A 22,689-nucleotide genomic window follows, 5' to 3' on the forward strand; every position below is an offset into this window, starting at 1 on the left:
GTCATATAGGCTTCTCAACAAACCATTATGGGGAAATCTGTACAAAAATGTAGAAAACATTGGATGTTGCACATATGTAGAGTCAGGACTCAGCAAAACAAAAGGCACACAAAATAATTTCAAGAACACGTATATTTTTATTAGAAATCTTCCAATCAATATTTTACATACTAGGCTGATCCTGATTACATGATGTTGTCACACACCACTCGACAAAGATCAATTCTAATCTACTCACCTTGCATGAATCAACACTTGTTAGTAATTACTTATCTATCCAAACTAATTCATAAGATGAAAGCAATGTAAGGACCATCTAGAATTAGTTTTAAGATTGAAAGAACCATGCCTTATCTATATATGTGTAGTTTGCACTTGACTGAGTGATGTATATCTGTGTTTAGTTAATGATGGACTTATATAACACCAAAATATATAAAAAAAGCTTCAAATTAATAAAAATAAAAATAAAATTTTCAAAAGAAGCTATTTTAGTCATTTTTAAAGACTATTTTGGTGACAAAAACTTATAAATATATATTTGAGAGAATTTCCCTATCAAATAACTTATATGTGTGAGAAATCCTTCATATAAAATAAAACCTTATTCAATCTATATTCTTAAACATACACATAACTCTTTCAGAATACTTGTTATTAATATCAATGAGAAAATCTTTCCACGATAGTAAAATCAAGAAATATGCATATGTTTATGATATTATGCATTAAGGAGGAGTACAAGTACAGAATCCATCCACACACACATTAATAAAATCTTTACATATTGTTGCATCGCAATCGTGTGTTTTCCTGCACGGCTGACCTTTAATTTGAGGTGTCGGACCACATTTGCATTGATTGTCTAAGCATTGTTCTGTCTCCCCAATCTTGCATATTAAATATATTTTGCAATCTCTAATTGTTGTGCAATGCTGAAACTGTCCACTCACCATCGTTGCACCTAATTAAGCACATTGATACCAAAAAAAAAAATCAGAAACAAATAATTCATTCTTAAATTTCAAATCAAAATACACTTAGAGAAAGACTTGCTAGAGAGATTAGAGAGACTTACAAGCGAAAACAAGAGCAAGAAGCAAGAAGAACGTTATCTTTGATGCCATTCTTAATTTTGGTTATAACCAGTAGACTTCTGATACTTAACAAACCAATAGACCTGGTATTTATAGTCTCTTTTGAATTCAGAATTTATTTTATTTTTTATTCATTGACTCAAATATTTAATGACATTTAACATTATGTAGAAAAAATCTTACTTAATAATATAATTTCTACAGAAAGTAATCAAAATGAAGATTTATGTCCTTATTTAATTATATTTTAATTTTAATGATGATACATGTAAATCACACTATTAAAATATGTAATATTAATAATTTGATGTATATGGATATAGTCTTCATGCTGATTACATTCAAAAATAAGAGATTTCATCTATAATGCTAAAAATAATAAAGGATTTGAGTCACTGCCTTAAAAAAAAATTCTAAAATTAAGAAGAGACTATAAAGAACAGGTTTATTGGCTTGTTAAAGTATCAGAGGTCTATTGGTTATAGTCAACAGATATTCAAAATAAACATATATGTGCATAAATATAAAAATTATCTTTTTGATGGTAATCTTTATATCAGACTGTTTAGTATGTATTTTATTTATTTAAATATATATAATATGATTTGTAAAAATATAAAAACCATTTCATATTCTATAACGTAAATGAAAAAACAATCAACATAACTTAGTTAAAACAATAAATTTATTAAATATGTTTCATCCAAAATATATATCATATTAGAGTAATATCTTATTTTAGCAATATAATTAAATATAAATAGTCTTTATAAGAAACAGGAAATAAAATTTCTCATATTATATACTATAAAATTAATGAAAATAATATATTTATTGCAATCATAAATTTAGATATAAAATTTTATTATTAAGTTTATATTGAGGAGAAATCGTGGACTAATACATATTACTAGGTGTTTATCCAAATATGCATGCACAATCATTTTAGGGCTACTTACTCATATAAGAGTGTATACTAGGTTAAGATATGCGTCTTACGTGGGATAAATATTTTAAATATAAATTATATTTATGTATTATTACTTATTTTATGTTTTTCTATTTTTTTGAAATACGAAAATAATAAATATATATTGAATAATTAAAAAAAAAATCAGTAAATTTTACGTATATAATTAAATTACAGCGCACATATAAATCAAACGAACACTCTCTTATCGATCATTTTATGGTAAATAAATCAAAACAATCAATTTCATTCATTGTATATTATATATAATTAAATTTAAATGATATTAAAGTAGATATCTAATATATTTTTAATATGACTGTTTATTAAATAACTTTTCTAATCATATGGTTTTATGATTATCAACGTCTTTTTATAACCAACATTTAAACCATTGACAAACTTTTTAATGTGGGATGTTTAATAGTTATATTAATTTATAATCATTTTTGAAAATTGAATGCAAATTCCAGAATTAAAATATTAATTTCTCAATAGTTTTTCAATGCAAATATCAAAATAAAAGTATGTGTTTTTATATGGTCTGTAGTTTAATTTATATATATATATATATATATATATATATAAACACCTATTAAATAAGATTTCTTACTCATGTGGTTTATGATGCAGCTAGATATTTGGAAGTATTCCAAATATCTTGATTATTTATTAGTTTGTGATAATTACCTTTTATATGTATTTTCTCTATTTTAGAGGCTTTCCTATTTTAATTAAGATTAGGGTTTCATAGATTTAAAGATTTATTATAAATAGGTATCTAAGCATAAAGTTGTATTCAGTTTTGATTTGATTAATAAAAAGAGCTTTGGCTTTTGGTAGAATTATATTCTCTATCCCTTGTATTGATTTGATTAGATTCATCAATCAAGAAGCATGTCCCAAACGTGGTTCCATAACCCCTTGGTTGAGCTGTTTATCGTTGCTTCCGCTCCATCAGGTGGTATCAGAGCTGCATCTCTTTGGTTTTTTAATCGAAGAACGATAATGGATGTCATGTTGATTAGCAGTTGCAATCTCTATCTTTTCGTGGACGAAAGTTCTTTAGTTGAGAGAGAATACCATGAAATCTGTCGAGAGATCTATGGTGATCCAATCTACGACGTTTATGAAGATGATGAGATCCACAAAGAGATTTGTGGCGATCCAATCTATGATGTTTATGAAGAAAACGATTTTGATAATTTAGTCCGTGCAAAGATAGGACGAAATCTCGTTTATGCAGAAGACTTCAAGCATAATCAGGCTCTTGCAATATACGTGCAGAAACAATTCTATGAAGAATTTGGCTCGTGCAAAATTTGTGCAAATTCGACTTGTGAAGATTTTGTGCAGCATCCTATGTGGAAAAATCGGTTGAAGATTCGAGGACGAAATTATCCGAATATCTTTATTATTCATTAGTTTACATAGATAATTACTTCTTATTGTATTTTATATATTTTAGTAGTTTTCCTATTTTAATTAAGATTAGGGTTTTCGAAGATTTAAGGATTTATTATAAATAGACATCTAAGCCTAAAGTTCTATTAAGTTTGATTTGATTAATAAAAGAACTTTGGCTTTTGGGAGAATTGTATTTTCTATCTTTTGTATTGATTTTATTAGATTCATCAATAGAGAAGCAGATCCCGAGCGAGGATTCCCTAGAATCTCTTGGTTGAGCTGGCAGGTCCCAAGCGTGGTTTTATAACCTCTTGGTTGAGCTATTTATCATTGCTTCTCCTCCATCAGTTTATAATCATTTGTATCTTATTATAACAAAAATTTTAAACCATTGATCACAAAATTTATGTGAGACTTTTAATAGTTTAGTAATTTATATTCGTTTTTATAAATTCAAAATACAACATATACAAAAAAATATAAATTTCTATTATATGGTTAATATAATTGTATAATTTATTTTAATAAAAATATTTAAACAAAACAATAGAGGGTATACAAATTGTTATAAAATCGAATGATAATAATTAATTACCATATATATTTTAATCACGTTAGGTTAGTCTATAACTTTTATTTAAGGAAAGAATGAAGAACAATTTTTTGAGATTATTAAGGGATTTTATTATTAGTTTAATGAAAACTATAGATATGTCAACTTATTTTTCTGTGGATTCTCAAGAATCGTTCTCGTGATAACAAGTGACACGTGTCATACATCTAATTTTGTAATGCTTCTCTTTTAATATACAAGGGATACAGTAATTATTTTTTCTTGTAAAATACGTTTTGAATTTTGGAAATTTTATTATATTAATTTATTATCAATTATATGATTTAAATAAAATCTTTTATTAAGGATAATAAACACATATGAATTATCTTTGATTTTTAAGTATGTTTTTATTTGTAATATACAAATTTGCTATATTTTATCATATCAATTTATAATCAATAATATTATATAAAAAAATATTATTAAGGATAACAAAAACATATGATTTTTCATTTATTATCAAATACTTTATAAATAATTAATCATATAATAGTATTATATATATATATATATATATATATATGAATTATTTTTTTATTGGTAAAAAATAATTCTGTTTTTATGAATTTGTATTATATTCATTTTTAATTAATTATATGATTTAAAAGCATAAATTTTGATAAAGATAACAAAGACAAATGAATTATTTTTTTATTTTATTTTCTTATTTTCTTAATCAGATAATTGTGTGTATATATAAATTATTCATTTTTATGTGTAAAATATATTTTACAAATTAAAATAAATCATCAATTTTTATTATATTAATTGATAATCGATTATCAGATTAAATGAATAAATTTTAATAAGGATATCAAAGATAAATGAATTACGTTATATTTTAAAATAATTGTTTTTGTTTTTTTTGGCCGAATTTTAATATATTATTTTATAGTTACTTATCTGATTTATTGAATAAAATTATTAAGGATAACATAAACCTATGAATTATCTTTTTTTTTTAATATTTATTAGTCTTTATATTTTTGTTGAATGTTTATAGATATTAATTTATAATCAATCATCAAATTTTAAATAATAAATCCAAATAATTCAAAGAGTATTAATAATTTTAATTGTTCTAGATTTTAACGTGAGAGATTAAAACTAATCAATAAATTCAAAAATAATATAATATTTGATGAAAACTAATAGGAAATAATATATAGTTTTATTAAACATTTTGATAGTCAAATGTTTTTATTATTTAGTCAAATAATCTTCACTTAAGTTAAATATATCATTACTGCATATGGAAGCCAGTCATATAGGCTTGTCAACAAACCATTATGGGGAAATCTGTACAAAAATGTAGAAAACATTGAATGTTGCATATGTAGAGTCAAGACTCCGCAAAACAAAGGGCACACAAAAAAATTTCAAGAACACGTATATTTTTATTAGAAATATTCCAATCAATATCTTAGATGATGTTGTCACACACCACTAGACAAAGATCAATTCTAATCTACTCACCTTGCGTGAATCAACACTTGTTGATCATGTCTCAATTCACTCAAATATGAAATCCAAAATCTTTTTTTTTTTAATTATCTAATATTTTATTTTCTACTAGGACGGCTCCGCGCTACGCGCAGGATGTGTTGTTGGCGTCAAATATATTATTTTTGTGTAAGTTTTTATGTTCGGTTGGTTGTGAGTGTGATTATATTAAACGATCAGTTTTGTCTACATCAAAATTTTAAATAGTTGACAATAATATTAACTGATATTATATTTTGTTGTTTTGTTGCTAAAAAACCTTGTTTGCTTAATAAAAAAAAGATCCTAAAATAGTAGGCTCATTTTCATTTTTTAATGATTTCCTATCATTATTATAATCAGTAAATACATTAAATTACTGGGAATTATATTTGAGATTGAATGTGTAAATTATGAATTATTAATTGTTGTTATTTGCTTTGAATCCACTAATTTTTTTAGTTTATCTTATATATTTTCTTTTAAATCTATTGGTTTTAGTTAATAAGAAAAATAAATAAATTCTTCACAGTCAAAATATTTTTAAAATTGACATATATTGTATTAAAACATTTATTAAATGAACTATGCATCTAAAGGGATTATAATGTTCTTTTAACAATATTATTATTCAGTTTCAGCGTATAATTAGTGACTGTTTAAAATATTATATTGCCTTCTTTATTTTTCTTTTCGTTGGTTTTACTGAGTAATCTATTATTTTATTTTTAAATTTTAAGGTAATTTTATTACAGAACAAAAATATAAATTAGAATATAATATAGGTATGATGTTAAAAATATAAATTAGAATATAATATAGGTATCATGTTAAAAATATATCATGTGCTATAATTTTGGATCAAGTTACATTCATTTATTGAATCATTATGTGTTATATAATTGTTGTTTTATTTTGTTTTTTGTGTCTTTGTATTTTTTTAATCTTTCTTTGTTTTTTTTTGGAGGCAATAAAATCTTTGTTTGTTTGATGCTTATATTTAAATATAGAAGTGAATTGTTGTATATCTATACTATTAAAGCAGGATCCTATTGTCCTTTTTACCTTAGCCTATCATTTTCTTTACTAACATTGCATGTTTCATTAAGGGCAATCAAGTAATATTAATAACACATTTATATTGAGTTATTTTTTTTCGGATCCAGCCCACATCAGATCTCTCTTGTGCCATTTGGGCCGATTAAGAAATCAAATCCAATTCTCACATTTTTTTCCTTTGGGTCATTGAGTCCAAGTTCATATAATTTTTTTTCAACTATTCTTAATTATTATTATTTTTTTCTTAATATAATTTAAGCTTTCATAAAAAAAATTGATTTTTTCACTGAAAAGTATAAATCTTTATTAAAAGTATATAATTTTTTTTAAAAAATATATTAACCACATAATAAAATTAATTTATCAGAGTTATACCAACTTAATTCATTAAAGAAATAAAGTTTAATTTTTTAAACATAAATAGTCATTTAAAATGAAATACGATAAATAAAGATAAAAAGTTTAAGTCTTTTATAAAATAAAACACAAATATTTGAAAATATGACATTTACTAAATATTTGTCAATTGAAAAAAAAAGTAAACTCGCGCTCTAAAAGCGCGGGTCAAAATCCTCTTTATGTTTTAAAATTCGTTGATTTCTTGGTGGGTTTAATGTTTCTATGTTATAACTTTGATGCATGGGCTCATGCTGGTTGGTGGGGACGTTTGTGTTGTGGTATTCTATGTTAGAACGTTAACTTACATCGCAAGAAATTATTATATGACTACAGTTGAAGGTTTAATTTTACGATCCAAGTTTGAGTTTGTATGACCAAATTTTGTTTGATAACCAAGTTAAGATTCATGTATATTAAATAAAGGTACTGGAAACATTAAAAGTTTAACATAATATGGATAATCATAAAAGATATTCAGAAATTAAAAACCTGGCACAAAAATTAAAAACAAAACAAACAGCCCGTAGGCTGAAAAAAAAAACAGCCCGTAGGCTGAAAAAAAAAACAGCCCGTAGGCTGAAAAAAAAAACAGCTCGTATGCTTATTCTGTCTAAAATTAAAAAGTAAATAAATTTCTATGGAACAGAGATATACCACTGAGAAATTGTCTCTTGATCATGACAATCAATGACATTCAAAAAGGCAAGCACTAAACTTGATTATGCATTTGCCGTTGCTTCCTTTGTTCTCAGAAAGTTGTTTTTGACATCACTGCCACATAATATTCCATAATTAAAAACTGACACACTCAAATATATTCAAATAAACAATAACACATATTCTTAAAAAAAACAATAACACATTCAAAAAAATTGAATCTGCCAAACTCTCCCCAACTCCCAGCTGTATTTAGTTATTGTAGGAGATGGATTACATCCCTCCACAAAGCCCGTCAAATAACAGGCCCTAACCCAATGAACTTAGCTGGTTTAGTCGGCTTAGCGGCTAGAGGTGTTGACTCGGCTCCAGAGTACTTTTAGCCGATCAGTCAAGCCGATCGACGATACTCGGCTTAGAGGGAACAGTGCCAAGGCCCGCATACTCGGCCTTTGGCGACTGGGCCCAAAAGACAAGGCGATTAGGGCATCACGGACAAGGGTACTATAAGAAGGGAACAAAGGAGAACGAGAGGAGGACTTTTGGGGAGAGCTCACATACTAGGCGGCCAGATTTAGGGTTTCCTAATCACTTCTTTGATCTTGTCGCTTAAACCTCCAACTCTGTCTCTTTACCTTCGATCAGTCTTGTAACTCATTGTCTTGATTCTAATAAAACGTCTTTAGTCACCCCATTCCTAAGTTCATCATTCTAATCAACCGGATCTTGTACAAACAATTGGCGCCCACCGTGGGGCCGACTAAAGCAACGTTCTAGATCTACATGGCTCAAGACGACGCCGCCTTCGGCGCCCCAGGCGAGGAACCGACGCCTACGCCTGCGGCCGCGCCACCCATCACCTCAGATTTCATGAGCTCCGTCATGGCTCGACTCGCTCGCCAAGACGAAGTCCAAAAGACAACCAACGACCAACTCGCTGCGTTGGTCGCGGCGCTCACAGCTCCTGAGGGACAAACGAGCCGTCCCCAGCTGACACGCCGCCGCCTCTTCAACACAAATCCTACGGCAGCCGGAGTCGACCATATCTCTGACGACTCGGAGCCTAACGAAGCCTTTCTCGCAGACGCTCCCCCAGCAGGCTCAGATCTCACGACAATACGCGAGCTCGCCGAGCTCAAACTCAGCCTTCAACAAATGGGAGAGAAGATCCACCATGTAACCAGCGCAGCTCCGCAAATAGAGAGTGTACTCGCCGCAACCTCGCGCACTCCTTTTACTCGCGCGCTAACTAGCGTCCAACTCGGAAAGATAGAAAAGTTGCGCCTACCCGAGTACAAGCCCGGCGGAGACCCGGTGGAACATATGACCGCTTTTAACATCGCGATGGCGCGAGCTCGACTCCCTGACGACGAAAGGGATGCAGGTTACTGCCAGCTGTTCGTCGAGACTCTTCACGAGCAAGCCCTGACTTGGTTCTCCCAGTTGGAGGAGAACTCAATCGGATGTTTCCGCGACCTATCAGCAGCTTTTCTCAAGACATACATCATGTTCACAAAGCGCAGCGCCACCGCGTCCAGCCTATGGAACCTCAATCAGAAAAAGGACCAGAGCTTGCGCGACTACATGGAGAAATTCAAAGCCGTAGTGTCGAAGATTGAGATCCCGGACGGAATCGCTATCGACGCATTGCGCAACACCTTGTGGGTCCACTCCAAGTTCCGAGAAGACCTGTACCAGAATCCAACCAAGTCGCTCCAAGACGCTATCGCACGCTCCGATAACTTCATCCGAATGGAGGAGGACACCAACGCAATCCTCAGCAAGATGAGCGCACCCAAGGCTCCAGCGGCTAAGAACGCAAATGCGCGGCAAGAACCGCGCCAACACGCTCCAAACGACAAAAACGGTCGCAAGGACGGTTACATGTATGTCGTTAACGAGAATAACGCACCAATCTCCACTCTCGTAGTTCGCGGGGAGGGGTGGAACAAGTGGGTAAGAGAACTCGAGTCATCCGACCAAAAAGTCGATTCTGTCTGCACCACCCAACCTGCAGCGGGAGTCGGATCAGCAGCAGGACCTTCCCGGACCGTCGACCTCACCAAGCATTGCAAGTATCACGACGTCAAAGGACACGATACCTCGGAATGCAAATCTCTCTACGCGCATTACCTCTCGTCCCTTGCAAGCGGCGAGTTTAAGTTTGAGCCATTGAAAGCCAAACCAAAGAACGGTAAGAGCTGGAGCAAGAACAAAGAACGAAGGGCCCAGCGCAAAGCCACTGGCAGAGGTCGACAAAACGACGCTCCGCAACGAGACGACGAGGAAGAAACCCCAAGGGATAACGGTGGGGGAGACTCCTCAGCCGACGAAGAGCAGCCGGCTAATCGCAGACGCATTGAGGTTATACTCTCTCAGCAATCCTTGTCGTCCGACGAAGATAATGACGATTCGCCTGTACCCGGAGACCTGAGAGACAGCCTTAAACGGCGGCTCGCACCGGAAAATGGAAGCGATACCACACGCAGAGATCTCCGGACGATGCTAGATGCACGGAAGTCTCGACGCATCTCGACAAGCGATGGCAACAACAACGAAGGGCCAATTGGCGACCTCCGAGACAAACTCAATGCCGGAGTGAGCGATCTCCGCGTGAAGCTTAACAAGTCAAAACCAACAGACTTACGACGACAGTTGGAGCGAGCTAAAGGTCAACCTCAACTTCCACCTCCTGGTACCAGCGTACCAAAAGACCTCCGCGCCTTACTGAACTCCAAGCGAGTCCAAACGGGACAGTCTTTAAACGTCATCATGGGGGGTTCCCCTAGCGGCGACTCAGTCCGTTCCGTGAAAGATTATCGTCGACAAGTCGCGACGTCTCAGAAGTGGCCGAGTAAACCGACAAGTCATCCTCCAATAACCTTCTCATCAGATGACGCTGAAGGTGTTCACGCACCCCATAATGATCCCCTCCTCGTCGTCCTTGGAATTGGAGAGTACGATGTCACCAAGATCCTTATTGACACCGGGAGTTCCGTTGACCTCATCTTCCGAGGAACTCTGCAGAAGATGGGAGTCGACCTCGAAGACATAAAAGCGTCCTCCAGAACGCTAACAGGATTCAACGGGTCATCCGAAACCATCTTGGGAACGATCCGTCTCCCGGTGCGCGCATGCGGCGTTACTCGAACGGTCAAATTCGCCGTCGTTAGCACGAAAGCTCCGTATCACGCTATACTCGGTACTCCTTGGTTACACTCGATGCAGGCTGTCCCCTCCACCTACCATCAGTGCGTCAAGTTTCCCGGAGTGGACGGGAAGATAAAAACATTGCGTGGGGACCAAAAGGCCGCTAGGGATCTCCTAGTCGCCACGGTCAAACTCCAACGAGCGTCGCTACCCGTGAACTCAGTGTCCCCTCCAACCCCAAAAGTCTACTCCCAGGAAAACGAGGTTCTCGAGTTACCTGTTGATGATGCCGACCAGAGTCGCACCGTGAGAGTTGGCGCATACCTCTCCGATGAAATGCAGCAGTCAGTCCTGGATTTCCTCAGACAGAACGTATCCACATTCGCTTGGTCTATGGCAGACATGAAAGGCATTGACCCGACTATAACGACGCACGAGCTAAATGTCGACCCAACTTTCAAACCTATCCGACAGAAGAGACGTAAGCTCGGCCCCGATAGGTCGAAGGCCGTGAACGAGGAAGTCGACAGGCTACTCGGTGCAGGTTCGATTGCCGAGGTCCGCTACCCCGAATGGTTGGCAAACCCAGTAGTCGTCAAAAAGAAAAACGGCAAGTGGCGCGTCTGCGTCGACTTCACCGACCTGAATAAAGCCTGCCCAAAGGATAGCTACCCTCTTCCCAACATCGACCGCTTAGTCGAGTCTACAGCTGGAAACGAGATGCTAACCTTCATGGACGCCTTCTCCGGTTACAACCAAATAATGATGCACCCGGATGACCGCGAGAAGACGGCCTTCATCACAGATAGGGGAACCTATTGCTACAAGGTCATGCCATTCGGCCTGAAGAACGCCGGAGCAACCTACCAAAGGCTTGTGAACAAAATGTTCGCAGATAAGCTGGGTACCACCATGGAAGTGTACATAGACGACATGCTGGTTAAGTCGCTCCATGCCACCGATCACCTCCGCCATCTACAAGAATGCTTCGAAACTCTCAACAAGTACGGCATGAAGCTAAACCCAGCAAAGTGCACGTTCGGGGTCTCTTCTGGCGAGTTCCTTGGGTACATTGTCACACAGCGAGGAATCGAGGCAAACCCAAAGCAAATATCCGCGGTTCTAAACCTCCCGAGTCCGAAGAACAGCAGAGAAGTGCAGCGGCTCACGGGCAGGATAGCCGCTCTAAATCGATTCATCTCCAGATCCACCGACAAGTGCCTGCCATTCTACGATCTCCTGCGAGGAAACAAAAAGTCATTTGGGATGAGAAGTGCGAGGAAGCGTTCACTCAACTCAAACAGTACCTGACCACGCCCCCAGTACTCGCTAAGCCAGACGTCGGTGATGTTCTATCTCTCTATGTCGCAGTATCACAGGCTGCAGTCAGCAGCGTTCTGATAAAAGAAGACCACGGCGAGCAAAAGCCCATCTTCTACACGAGCCGACGCATGACAGCACCAGAAACGCGTTACCCAACGCTAGAAAAGATGGCTTTAGCAGTCGTTGAAGCAGCGCGAAAACTACGACCGTATTTCCAGTCGCACGCTGTGGAAGTACTGACTGATCAGCCTCTCCGAACGATACTCCAGAACACTAACAGATCCGGCAGACTCACAAAGTGGGCCATCGAACTCGGCGAGCTCGATATCATCTACAAGAACCGCACGGCAGCGAAATCCCAGGTTCTGACCGACTTCTTGGTCGAACTGGCCCCGGAATTAGAGCAGGATCTCACACTCCCAAACTCAAACTGGACACTGCACGTCGACGGATCGTCGACCAACAAGGGGGCAGGCGCCGGTGTCCAATTGCAGTCCCCGACCGGTGAGCTAATCAGACAATCTTTCAGCTTTGGTTTCCCCGCGTCAAACAACGAGGCAGAATATGAATCTCTGATCGCAGGACTCCGCTTAGCAAAAGCCGTCAAAGCTAAACGACTAAGCGCTTATTGCGACTCCCAGTTAGTCGCCAGTCAGTTCAGTGGCGACTACGACGCCCGCAACGATCGAATGGACGCCTATCTCAAAATAGTGCAAAGCCTGGCAGCAGAGTTCGAATTCTTCGAACTCATCAAAGTTCCGAGAGGCGAGAACGTCTGCGCCGATGCCCTCGCCGCCCTTGGCAGCAAGCTTCGTGATCAAGTGAAAAGAACCATCCCGATACATCGTATCGAGAAACCGAGCATCGACGTCCTAACCGATCAAACCCTCATCGCCCAAGTCGTTGAACCCGCCACTCCAGACGACGATGGGTTTGGCCCTGACTGGAGAACTGAATTCATCGACTACCTCTCGAAAGGGGAACTCCCAGCAGAAAAATGGGCAGCTCGCCGGCTAAAAACCCGCAGCGCTCATTACGTTGTTCTCGACAATGAACTGCACAGATGGACTGCGAGTAAGGTGCTCTTAAAATGCATCCATGGCGACGAGACAGCAAGGGTTATGGCGGAAACGCATGAAGGCGCCGGTGGAAATCATTCAGGCGGACGCGCGTTAGCAATAAAAGTAAGGAGCTTAGGCTTCTTCTGGCCAACAATGAACGCGGATTGTGAGTCTTATGCGAGAAGCTGTGACAAGTGCCAACGGCACGCACCCAGCATCCATTGTCCAACCGAACTGTTGCGAACAACCACTGCTCCCTACCCGTTCATGCGATGGGCGATGGACATCATAGGACCACTCCCCTGTTCCCGCCAAAGACGCTTCATCCTCGTCCTCACCGACTACTTCACCAAATGGATCGAAGCTGAAGCATACGCTCAAGTCACAGACAAAGAAGTCCGCGGTTTCGTCTGGAAAAACATTATTTGCCGCCACGGACTGCCCTACGAGATCGTCACCGACAACGGGTCACAGTTCATGTCAGGCAACTTTAAGGAATTTTGTAGCAAGTGGAACATTCGACTAAGCCCGTCCACTCCACGTTACCCGCAAGGTAATGGCCAAGCCGAATCCTCCAACAAACTCATCATCGATGGCATTAAAAAGCGTCTGGACCTCAAAAAAGGTCACTGGGCTGACGAACTCGACGGAGTCCTATGGAGCCATCGCACGACTCCACGAGGATCGACTAAATCGACACCCTTCTCTCTCGCTTACGGTGTTGAAGCCATGGCTCCTGCAGAAGTTAACGTTTCAAGCCTCAGACGTTCCAAAATGCCTCAATACGTCGAGCTAAACAAGGAGATGCTACTCGACGCCCTCGATGAGATAGAAGAACGGAGAGATCAAGCCCTACTGCGCATCCAGAATTACCAACATCAGATTGAGAGCTACTATAACAAAAAGGTCCGGGCCCGACCTTTAGAACTCGGTGATCTCGTCATGCGCAAAGTGTTTGAAAACACTAAAGAGCTTAACGCCGGTAAACTCGGCGCCAGGTGGGAAGGACCTTACAAAATCATCAAAGTTGTTAAACCTGGCGTATACCGGCTCCAAACCTCGCGCGAAGAAGAAGTCCCGCGATCATGGAACTCAATGCATCTACGACGTTTCTACTCGTAGAAGTATTTACGCCTAAAAAAAAAAAAAAAAAAAAAAAAAAAAAAAAAAACCGAGTAGATGCACCCCCGTGGTCACTTCTACTCGACCGAGTAAATACGCCCCTCACGGCCACTTTTACTCAGGAGAAAAACGAACTACGGATGGCTTGATCCTCAACCGAGGTACGTAGGCAGCCTTAACAGGTCCAGCTGTAACAAAAAAAAACAGAGTAGATGCACCCCCGTAGTCACTTCTACTCGACCGAGTAAATGCGCCACTCACAGTCACTTTTACTTGGGAAAAACGAACTACGAATGGCTTGATCCTCAACCGAGGTACGTAGGCAGCCTTAACAGGTCCAGCTGTAACAAAACCAAAGTCAAAACCTTACCTAGGTCTCAATTGAATAAACAATGACTTTCACATCAGGGTTCCCGTGCCTCCAGCAGAGGATACGCGGACACTCACGCTCCTTTGCTCGCAGCTATGTTCTGATCAGACACTTGGCTCCAGGACCCTAACAGTCACGGTTCACCTATGCCTAAGCATTGAACCGACTAAACAGAGTGAATCTTTGCCTTTTCTCGACTAAAATGTAACGGCTTAGCTACCCGATTGCTTAATTGTCATTGAGAAAACGGACAGAAGGACCTTTCACTCTTATACTCAATTCTTTGTTATCGACTTTTGGACAACTCCAAATCGAAACATGATGACAGCCGAGTAAAACCAATTACCGGTTCATCACTTGTCTATTTGCAAAAATTAAAGATATGAAAATCTGATGTTTCAAACACACAACAGATAAATGAAATCGCTTAAGGGTTGCAAATACTGACAAGAAACACAAAATAGAAAGAGTTTAAAGTACAACAACAAGGTCTATCAAGACCACCGATGAAAGCATCCTAAATATAACACACAACAAGATCAGACGACAACGTCTTGATCGTCCCTACTCGGGTCAAGCGCTTCGATCGTTTGTTCTTCACGAACTTGATTGCCAAGGCCTTCGACCTGAGCACGAGGGTCTGAAACTGGCAGGTTCGGAACCATCCCTTCAACAAGCGCCGATGATGACCTGTTCTCCTCCTCGCCCACTTCGTCCTCTTCCCGCTCCTCAGATGAAGAAACCAAGACCGGATCTTCAGCGGCTACATCCCCCGTGTCTGTTTGAATCGCGCCCCCGGTCTCGGGATCGCTCCCGTCGGGGCGCTCCTCGATGGTAGTTCCTTCAGGAACGACAATACGCTCCGACAAAGCAGAAGTAATGTCTACCATCGGCTCATCGACTGGATCTTCAGTCGCCTCGCGGGAAGTGATCAACTGGGAGGCTGATTCATGGCCAATCAGACCAACATTTGATCCGTACGGGTCAAGTACCCCCATGAGCTCTTCATTCACGAATCGAGAAGGGAGGTTGAGAGGAGAGAGAGCATAGTCATCCTCAGAGAACGGCTCGAGATAAAGATTGGCGACTTCAGCCTCATACATCTTCTCCTGCTCCGAGAAGATGTTGATCATACTCGGCGGAATCGCGATCCCGCTATCTTTAATCATCTCGAGGCACTTTTTGGTTCCTGAAGCCTGCCCATATAAGTTCTTGGCTTTCTCTCGCGCGATAAGGCGATCCATATAGCCCTTCATCTTACCGATGCAGCGAGTAGACTTGTCCGCCATAGCCGTTTGGACCCTGATCCTCTCGCGGGTAACCTCCTGAACCCTGGAATCCCTCAGGCGTTGCCTCTCTTTGACCAGCGTCCCGACGACGGCGTCCCTCTCTCCCTCGAGCTCAGCCTTCTCCTTCTCAAGGGAAGCGACCAATCGCTCTAAGCGGGTTTTCTCGCGGAGAGCGTCCTTCTTCGCAAGACGGTCAGACTTCAGCTTGCCTTCCAACTCCTCGAACTTAACTCGGAGGACCTCTTTCTCTTTGGCCGCTTTGTCGCTGGCCTTTTTGTTCTCAGCGCGTAACCTCTCGATCACGCCCAATCTGGTCCGTGCAAGTTTATCCGAGGTGCCCAGCTGGATCATCGTCTGCTTCAAAGTGCTGTCGTACTTCTCCACGAGATAATTCATGCTCCCGTCGCTCTGCGTAAAGCAATAAAAACTTAGAAAAATTTTTAAGAAAGAGAAAGGAAAATAAGGGGAAAGCGAGTTTACCCGTCTGCCCGCCATAGCCGCGTCAATGTACTCCTTTTTGAAGTATAGGTCGTCGACCGGCGGCAACTCTTTGGTTCCGCCACGAATCTGACGAGTCAGTTCAGCACACCGAAGTGGATTAAGAACCAACGGAGTCGCTTCGTCGTAGAGAAACTCCACACGATCGGGATATTCAATCCTCCCTGTCTTTGAAGGAGTACCCTCGAGACGAGGACCTCCGCTCATAGAGGAGCCAGGGACAGACTTCTCGCCACCAGCGGACTCGGATCCAGAGCCACTCCTTTGCACCAAGGCCTTTCTCTTCTCCTCTAAAGAAACGTTAGGAATGACCTCACCCTCCCTAGCGGCATCAGCCGAGGATGGCACAACGACCGAAGAACCAGGCTCAGTTCCAGCGGCCTTCTTCTTAACTTTCTTTTTGGGACGCTCTACGGGTGTCGCGTCATCCATAGCGGTAGCCTCGTCTCGCGAAGTCGCCTCGTCGCGGGTCCTCTTCTTCTTCTTCTTCTTCTTTGTCCCTTGACCTTCAGACGACGTAGCAAGAGAAGCGGACAAAGGCAGCGAGGTCTCATCCGACGACTTTCCCGTCGTCCTCTTATCTTTCTTCTTCTTCTTAGGACTCGGGGCTGGGGGTTCGACGCTAACACCCTCGTCGTTCGAATTAGAAGCTCCCTCCTTTGAACCCCCTTGATCTCCAGAGTCGGGGACCCCAGAAGGACCAACAGGAGCCGACTCCTTCGACAACAGCTGTAGTCGTCCCTTCAGCAAGGCACTCAGATCCGGGACTCCTTCCATCTCCCTTGCTTTGTTGAGGAGCTTCTGTTGTTTGCGAGAGAACAAAGAAAGACGCGACTTACGGGGACCGAGTACACACGGAAGTCTCGATTCCCAGTCAACTGCAAAAGACAAAAGTTTAAGTTTAGAAAACCGCAGAACCTGGCCTCGACAAGTCAGAAGATTTTCAGGAAAGAAAACAATGGAGTTTACCTCTAGCGATTCTAGCTTGTTGACGACGGATCCACTCGCGACTAAGGTCAGCCCAACGAAGATGACTGTGTGCTGCTATCGCCTGCGCACTCTCAAAGAACTTCTCCGGGTAAGCGATCGTATTTGGGTGACGGACTGCACAAAAAGAAAGCAACAAAGATAGTTAGCATCGTCAAGTAAAGAACAAACAAACTAAGAGATCTCTACCAAGTTCTTTATTCCATAAAACGCGATAGTCGTCCCCAGGCGGCTCCTCAAAAGCGTGTTCGTCAGATTTGATGTAAAAGTACGCGCGCTGCCAGTCCTGCGTCTTGTTTGGATGACCAGTTAAGACGTTGTAGCTCGCACGCATTTTCACCGAGAAAACCCCATTCGGCTCCGCTTTCGTGGAGGTTAACTCTTCAAATACCCTCACGCTCATCGAGATATCCAGCTCCGCCGCCATAACCATCAGCATCACGGCTATGCGTAGCGATCCATTTAACAACTGAGAGATAGCAATATCTCTGCGAAACGCGTACGACGTAATCAACCGAGGAATAGGAAACCAGAGCTTCGTATGGTCGTTGAAGTAAGACTCGTATACACACTGATATCCCACCGGGGGCGACCAAGGACGCTGCTCAGTAGAAGGGATAAGGTAAGTAACACCGGCACCGCCGCATCGCCTCAGCAAATCCTTCACGGTCTTGTCGGAGGAGCAAGAGCTAAACACGTTCTCCCACGACTGAACCCGCGGATCACGCAGCACTTCGGGAGAAAGACGGGGGAGCTCCTCAAAGATCCCGCCCGGATGGTAAATAACAGGACGGCAGTCGATCTGGTCGTAGGGGATATTCCGAATCACAGGGAGACGCTCCGATCGGTTAGAACCAACCACTCGACGAGCTCGCTTACTGGACCCTGCGACTGCTCCAAGTGCCTCAGAGCCATTACCAGCATCGTCTTCAAGGCTTCTTCCGCCCTCGGCGTCTTCCTCGTCTTCAATCTGCCCTCCTTCCTCCTCTCGAAATTGTCGGTGGGCGTCGGCGACTAGAAGGCGTTGAGAAAGACTCATATTCTCCGTGTCTCTGAGAGCATCCCGATGGATCAACTCAAACTCGTCTAGCGGGTTACCGTCCGTGTCTTTGGCCGGACTCGGAGAATCAGCGATATCTTTCCCTTTCTCTTCGCGAGATAATCGACTCTTCGAAGTCATGACCGTCGACTCGGGGACGACTAGATCGGCAATTAAAGCAAACTACGCTATCCTAAAGGCGTATCTAGAGAGAGAAAGTAAATCTAGAGAGAAGGGAGAGAAAGTGGAATACCTGAGCTTGCAGAGAAGAATGACGGAAGCAAAGGGGAAGAACCTATTTATAGCAAAAACGAGGGCACGACCTCCGAAGCGCAATCATTAGGTCTACAGAAGCCTAAATGGGCCTCAAGGGCCGCCTAAATACCCAAAGGCTTACTCGTGACGGTTCAGTTTCTCGCTCAAACCGACTTTCAATCAAGGCGCTCTACCAAATTCAATCCCTGATTTCGGTATGAACCGGTTTTCTAACGTAAACCGGCGAGATCGCTCTGACCGAGTAAAACGTGTCCCCACGATAAAAACCTCAACGAGTAAAACGGGTCACGAAGAAGCATCATTCTGAGCGACTGGAAACGTCAATCGAGCAGCATACGACCAAAGGCTTGCTCATGACAGTTCAGTTTCTCGCTCGAACCGGCTTTCTAACGCAAACCGGTGAGACCGCTCTAACCGAGTGAAACGTTTCCCCACGATAAAAACCTCGACGAGTAAACCGGGTCATAAGGAAGTATCACTCTGAGCGACTAGGAACGTCGATCAAACAGCGTACGACTAAACACGCTAGGACCTATTATCCGAACGAACCTAACCCACAAATTCACTGAGACCGCTATGTCGCTCACAAGTGAACTGGGGGGGGGACTTATTGTAGGAGATGGATTACATCCCTCCACAAAGCCCGTCAAATAACAGGCCCTAGCCCAATGAACTTAGCTGGTTTAGTCGGCTTAGCGGCTAGAGGTGTTGACTCGGCTCCAGAGTACTTTTAGCCGATCAGTCAAGCCGATCGACGATACTCGGCTTAGAGGGAACAGTGCCAAGGCCCGCATACTCGGCCTTTGGCGACTGGGCCCAAAAGACAAGGCGATTAGGGCATCACGGACAAGGGTACTATAAGAAGGGAACAAAGGAGAACGAGAGGAGGACTTTTGGGGAGAGCTCACATACTAGGCGGCCAGATTTAGGGTTTCCTAATCACTTCTTTGATCTTGTCGCTTAAACCTCCAACTCTGTCTCTTTACCTTCGATCAGTCTTGTAACTCATTGTCTTGATTCTAATAAAACGTCTTTAGTCACCCCATTCCTAAGTTCATCATTCTAATCAACCGGATCTTGTACAAACAGTTATGCATAGATGTTAACTCTGAATCGAAGTCCTTACTCTTGTGTAGTTTCCATTTGTCTGTAATAAGAAACCTAATTAAGTACCTAGATTTGTTAGAAGATCTCATTACAGAGGATTAACCCTCGCATAAATGTTTAATTTGTTTATCTCAGATCTTCGCAGCAGTAGCTAACTAAACGATTGTTTGCTACATGGTGATTTGAGTTAGCTGGAGAGCATGAGTCCTGGAAAAAAAAAATTAAATTGAGGGTTTTTTACCAAACCGAGAGCGTACATGACTCCTTTACGTCACCAATTGTCAGATTCACCTATCATTGTACCGGATGGTGGCTCATCTTCTGTGCATTGCTTAGTGTATTCAGCTCACGGCATGATGATGCACTCAACCCATTTGCCAACTGGAGAGTTCTTTTGCAAGGAACTTCTAAGGAGCCACAACTACGGCATCTATCAAAACATATGAGTTAGTCTAAGCAAATCAGGGATATTAAAAGACCTATGTTGTGAAAACTATTGTATGCTTACATAGAGGAGATTGATGAAACTCAGAAACGCAATAAAAAAAAAAGAGTGGTGGCGGCACTTACGGTTCCAATCCAAGAAGCATAAAAAGGTTGCAGAGATAGGACTATGGCAATTCAGAAAAGTGACACCATATCAAATTAATATACTGAAAGAGATATGAAACAAAGATGATTTCAAGGGGAGAAATATCGATATATTTATACCTGAAAGTACACGCCTTGCCGATGCAAACCAAGCATTGAAGATCCGTCGTGGTGGACTTATGAATTAATGGGATTAAACACAATAAAAACCATAACGCAATCCGTTTAAGCTGTGAAGAATCTCAGGCGTCACCGTCGAAGGCAAAAGAGAGAAGAACACAAATGTATGTGCGCAATCAGATTAGGGTTGGTTCTCACGGGCTTCTGGACAAAACAAACTTTCCAAACTAAAGCCCATTAACATTGAACAATCGCATAACAAAACGAAGCCCAACAAATTTTCGATTAAATGAAGTGCAGCGTTTTAAATGGCCGGGACAGGTGTCGCAACCATGGACTTCAACTTTCCTAGGTGGAATCTGATGTGGCACACCCAGGAGGGATTCAAACCCTTTTATATATATAAAGATATTTTAGCATCAATAAATCTTTCAAATTGTGATTTTATAATATTTTCTTTAATGCTAATCACATTAACGCATCATCAATAAAAATCTAATACGTCACACATTATTGGGGATATGAAGTGTATGTTACAAATCATCCTTCATGTATAACATAAATACACGAACCAATCCTCCATCACCTGCATAAACCTATCAAGATTCAATTTCTTGAACTTATAATCTTCTCAATTTCACAAAATTTTAGGAATGAAGATTCTAACCTTTACGCTCAACATTCATCACACATCCCATCAAGGTATTATATTGAACTCTCTTAATCAAGTATCACCAAGTTAACAATCGTCTTATGCTTGAGTGAAAACTATGTGAAAAGATTCGTAATACTCGTTATAACATCAACTCTTTCGATGTCTTCTAATCAATCTCTTACATACTGGACTGATCCTGATTACATGACGATGTCACCAGTGCCCTCATGTAGATTTTGGTAGGTTAAATCATTTCATAAAAATTTAATCCATAAAAAAAACAAATATTAATTTTAAAATAAGGTTAAGATACCATCAAATAATACAAAAAAAAATATTTATGAAAACAGCTCTTGTAGTTTTTGTTCCAACAATTTTATTCAAAGTTATTTGTAACTTAATGTATCAACCGTATCCTTTATTAAATATTATTCATATGTTGTTTAATAATTCTATGATTAAGTAACTTATAGATACATTTTTATTAATTTGAATTTTGAAAAAGAAAATCTGTAGAGACAACACAAATTAGGATTTTCAAACTATAATTATAAAGTAAAATAGAATATGAGAAATGCAAAAATTTCTAAAATTAAAAATCCTATCATTATGAAGAAAATGTAGATGTAAATCCCTGAATTAATTCTGAGCGACTTAGGGTCCGATTGGTAAGGATTTTCACTTTAGGCTTTAACTTTAGAATCATGGCTGTAGAGAATTTGGCTGTTAAGACTTTGCAAAAGAGAAGAAAAAAAATAAAATGAAAAAATGAAAAGAAGTTGCAAAAGTCACGCATTGTTGGCTTTAGAAAATGAATCAAGAAGTTGCAAAATTCACATATTGTTGGATTTAGAAAAAACAACACAAAATAGGAGAGAGAAACTTATAATGACTTTAGAAAATTTAGAATGATTAATTTTTAAAAAAGCTTGATTGGTAAAAAATAAGCTTTCGTGACTTTCTAATCCCACAAAGCCCTCAAAGTCCTAACACCAATCGGACCCTTAATTATATGTAGATAAAAGGGGTCAACACTTGTAAACGGTAGCTGACAAAAAAAACACTTGTAAACGGTATGGTGAGAAAGTTCTTTTTCTTTCATAAAAAGGGCCATTTTGTAATTTATAACCACATAAGAATGAATAAAAGAATAGACGGACCTCAGTTTTGGTATTGATATTAAACTTAGGAATAAAGTTCTCAGCAAAACTTGAGTTGTGGCCTAAATATTTCTGTACAAAATGTGGCCTAAAGCCAATGTTTTAGTTGCCTTAAGAAAGGAACGGGCCTGGATATCACACACGACTCAACAAGAATCAATTCTGATCTACTCATCTTGTGTGGATCAACACTTGTTGATCACGTCTCTCAGTTCACTTAGATATGAAATCGCAAACCTTTTGTTTTCTCAATA

General features: G+C 39.8%; 1 protein-coding gene across 5 annotated transcripts; it reads right to left on the reverse strand.

Moving 5' to 3' along the window:
* Positions 1 to 7,409: 7,409 nt before the first annotated feature.
* Positions 7,410 to 20,810, reverse strand: LOC103853772. 5 transcript variants are annotated; one of them, XR_004455532.1, is made up of 4 exons: positions 20,621 to 20,810; positions 20,480 to 20,520; positions 20,167 to 20,339; positions 7,410 to 7,801 (listed from the first exon to the last, which is right to left on the reverse strand). XR_004455532.1 is itself a non-coding variant. In XM_033285537.1 (3 exons), the coding sequence occupies exon 3, from the start codon at positions 17,275 to 17,277 to the stop codon at positions 15,253 to 15,255; it is 2,025 nt and encodes a 674-aa protein (XP_033141428.1). In that variant the 5' UTR covers positions 17,278 to 17,378; positions 17,470 to 17,604; positions 20,151 to 20,270; the 3' UTR covers positions 14,364 to 15,252. The 5 variants fall into 5 exon arrangements, 1 of the variants encoding a protein (XP_033141428.1); XR_004455530.1 differs by having other exon boundaries at positions 20,151 to 20,339; XR_004455529.1 differs by lacking the exon at positions 7,410 to 7,801 and adding an exon at positions 19,901 to 19,949 and having other exon boundaries at positions 20,151 to 20,339; positions 20,621 to 20,809.
* Positions 20,811 to 22,689: the final 1,879 nt, after the last annotated feature.

The sequence above is a fragment of the Brassica rapa genome, chromosome A02 (genome assembly GCF_000309985.2).
Source record: "Brassica rapa cultivar Chiifu-401-42 chromosome A02, CAAS_Brap_v3.01, whole genome shotgun sequence".
Classification (NCBI taxonomy): domain Eukaryota; kingdom Viridiplantae; phylum Streptophyta; class Magnoliopsida; order Brassicales; family Brassicaceae; genus Brassica; species Brassica rapa.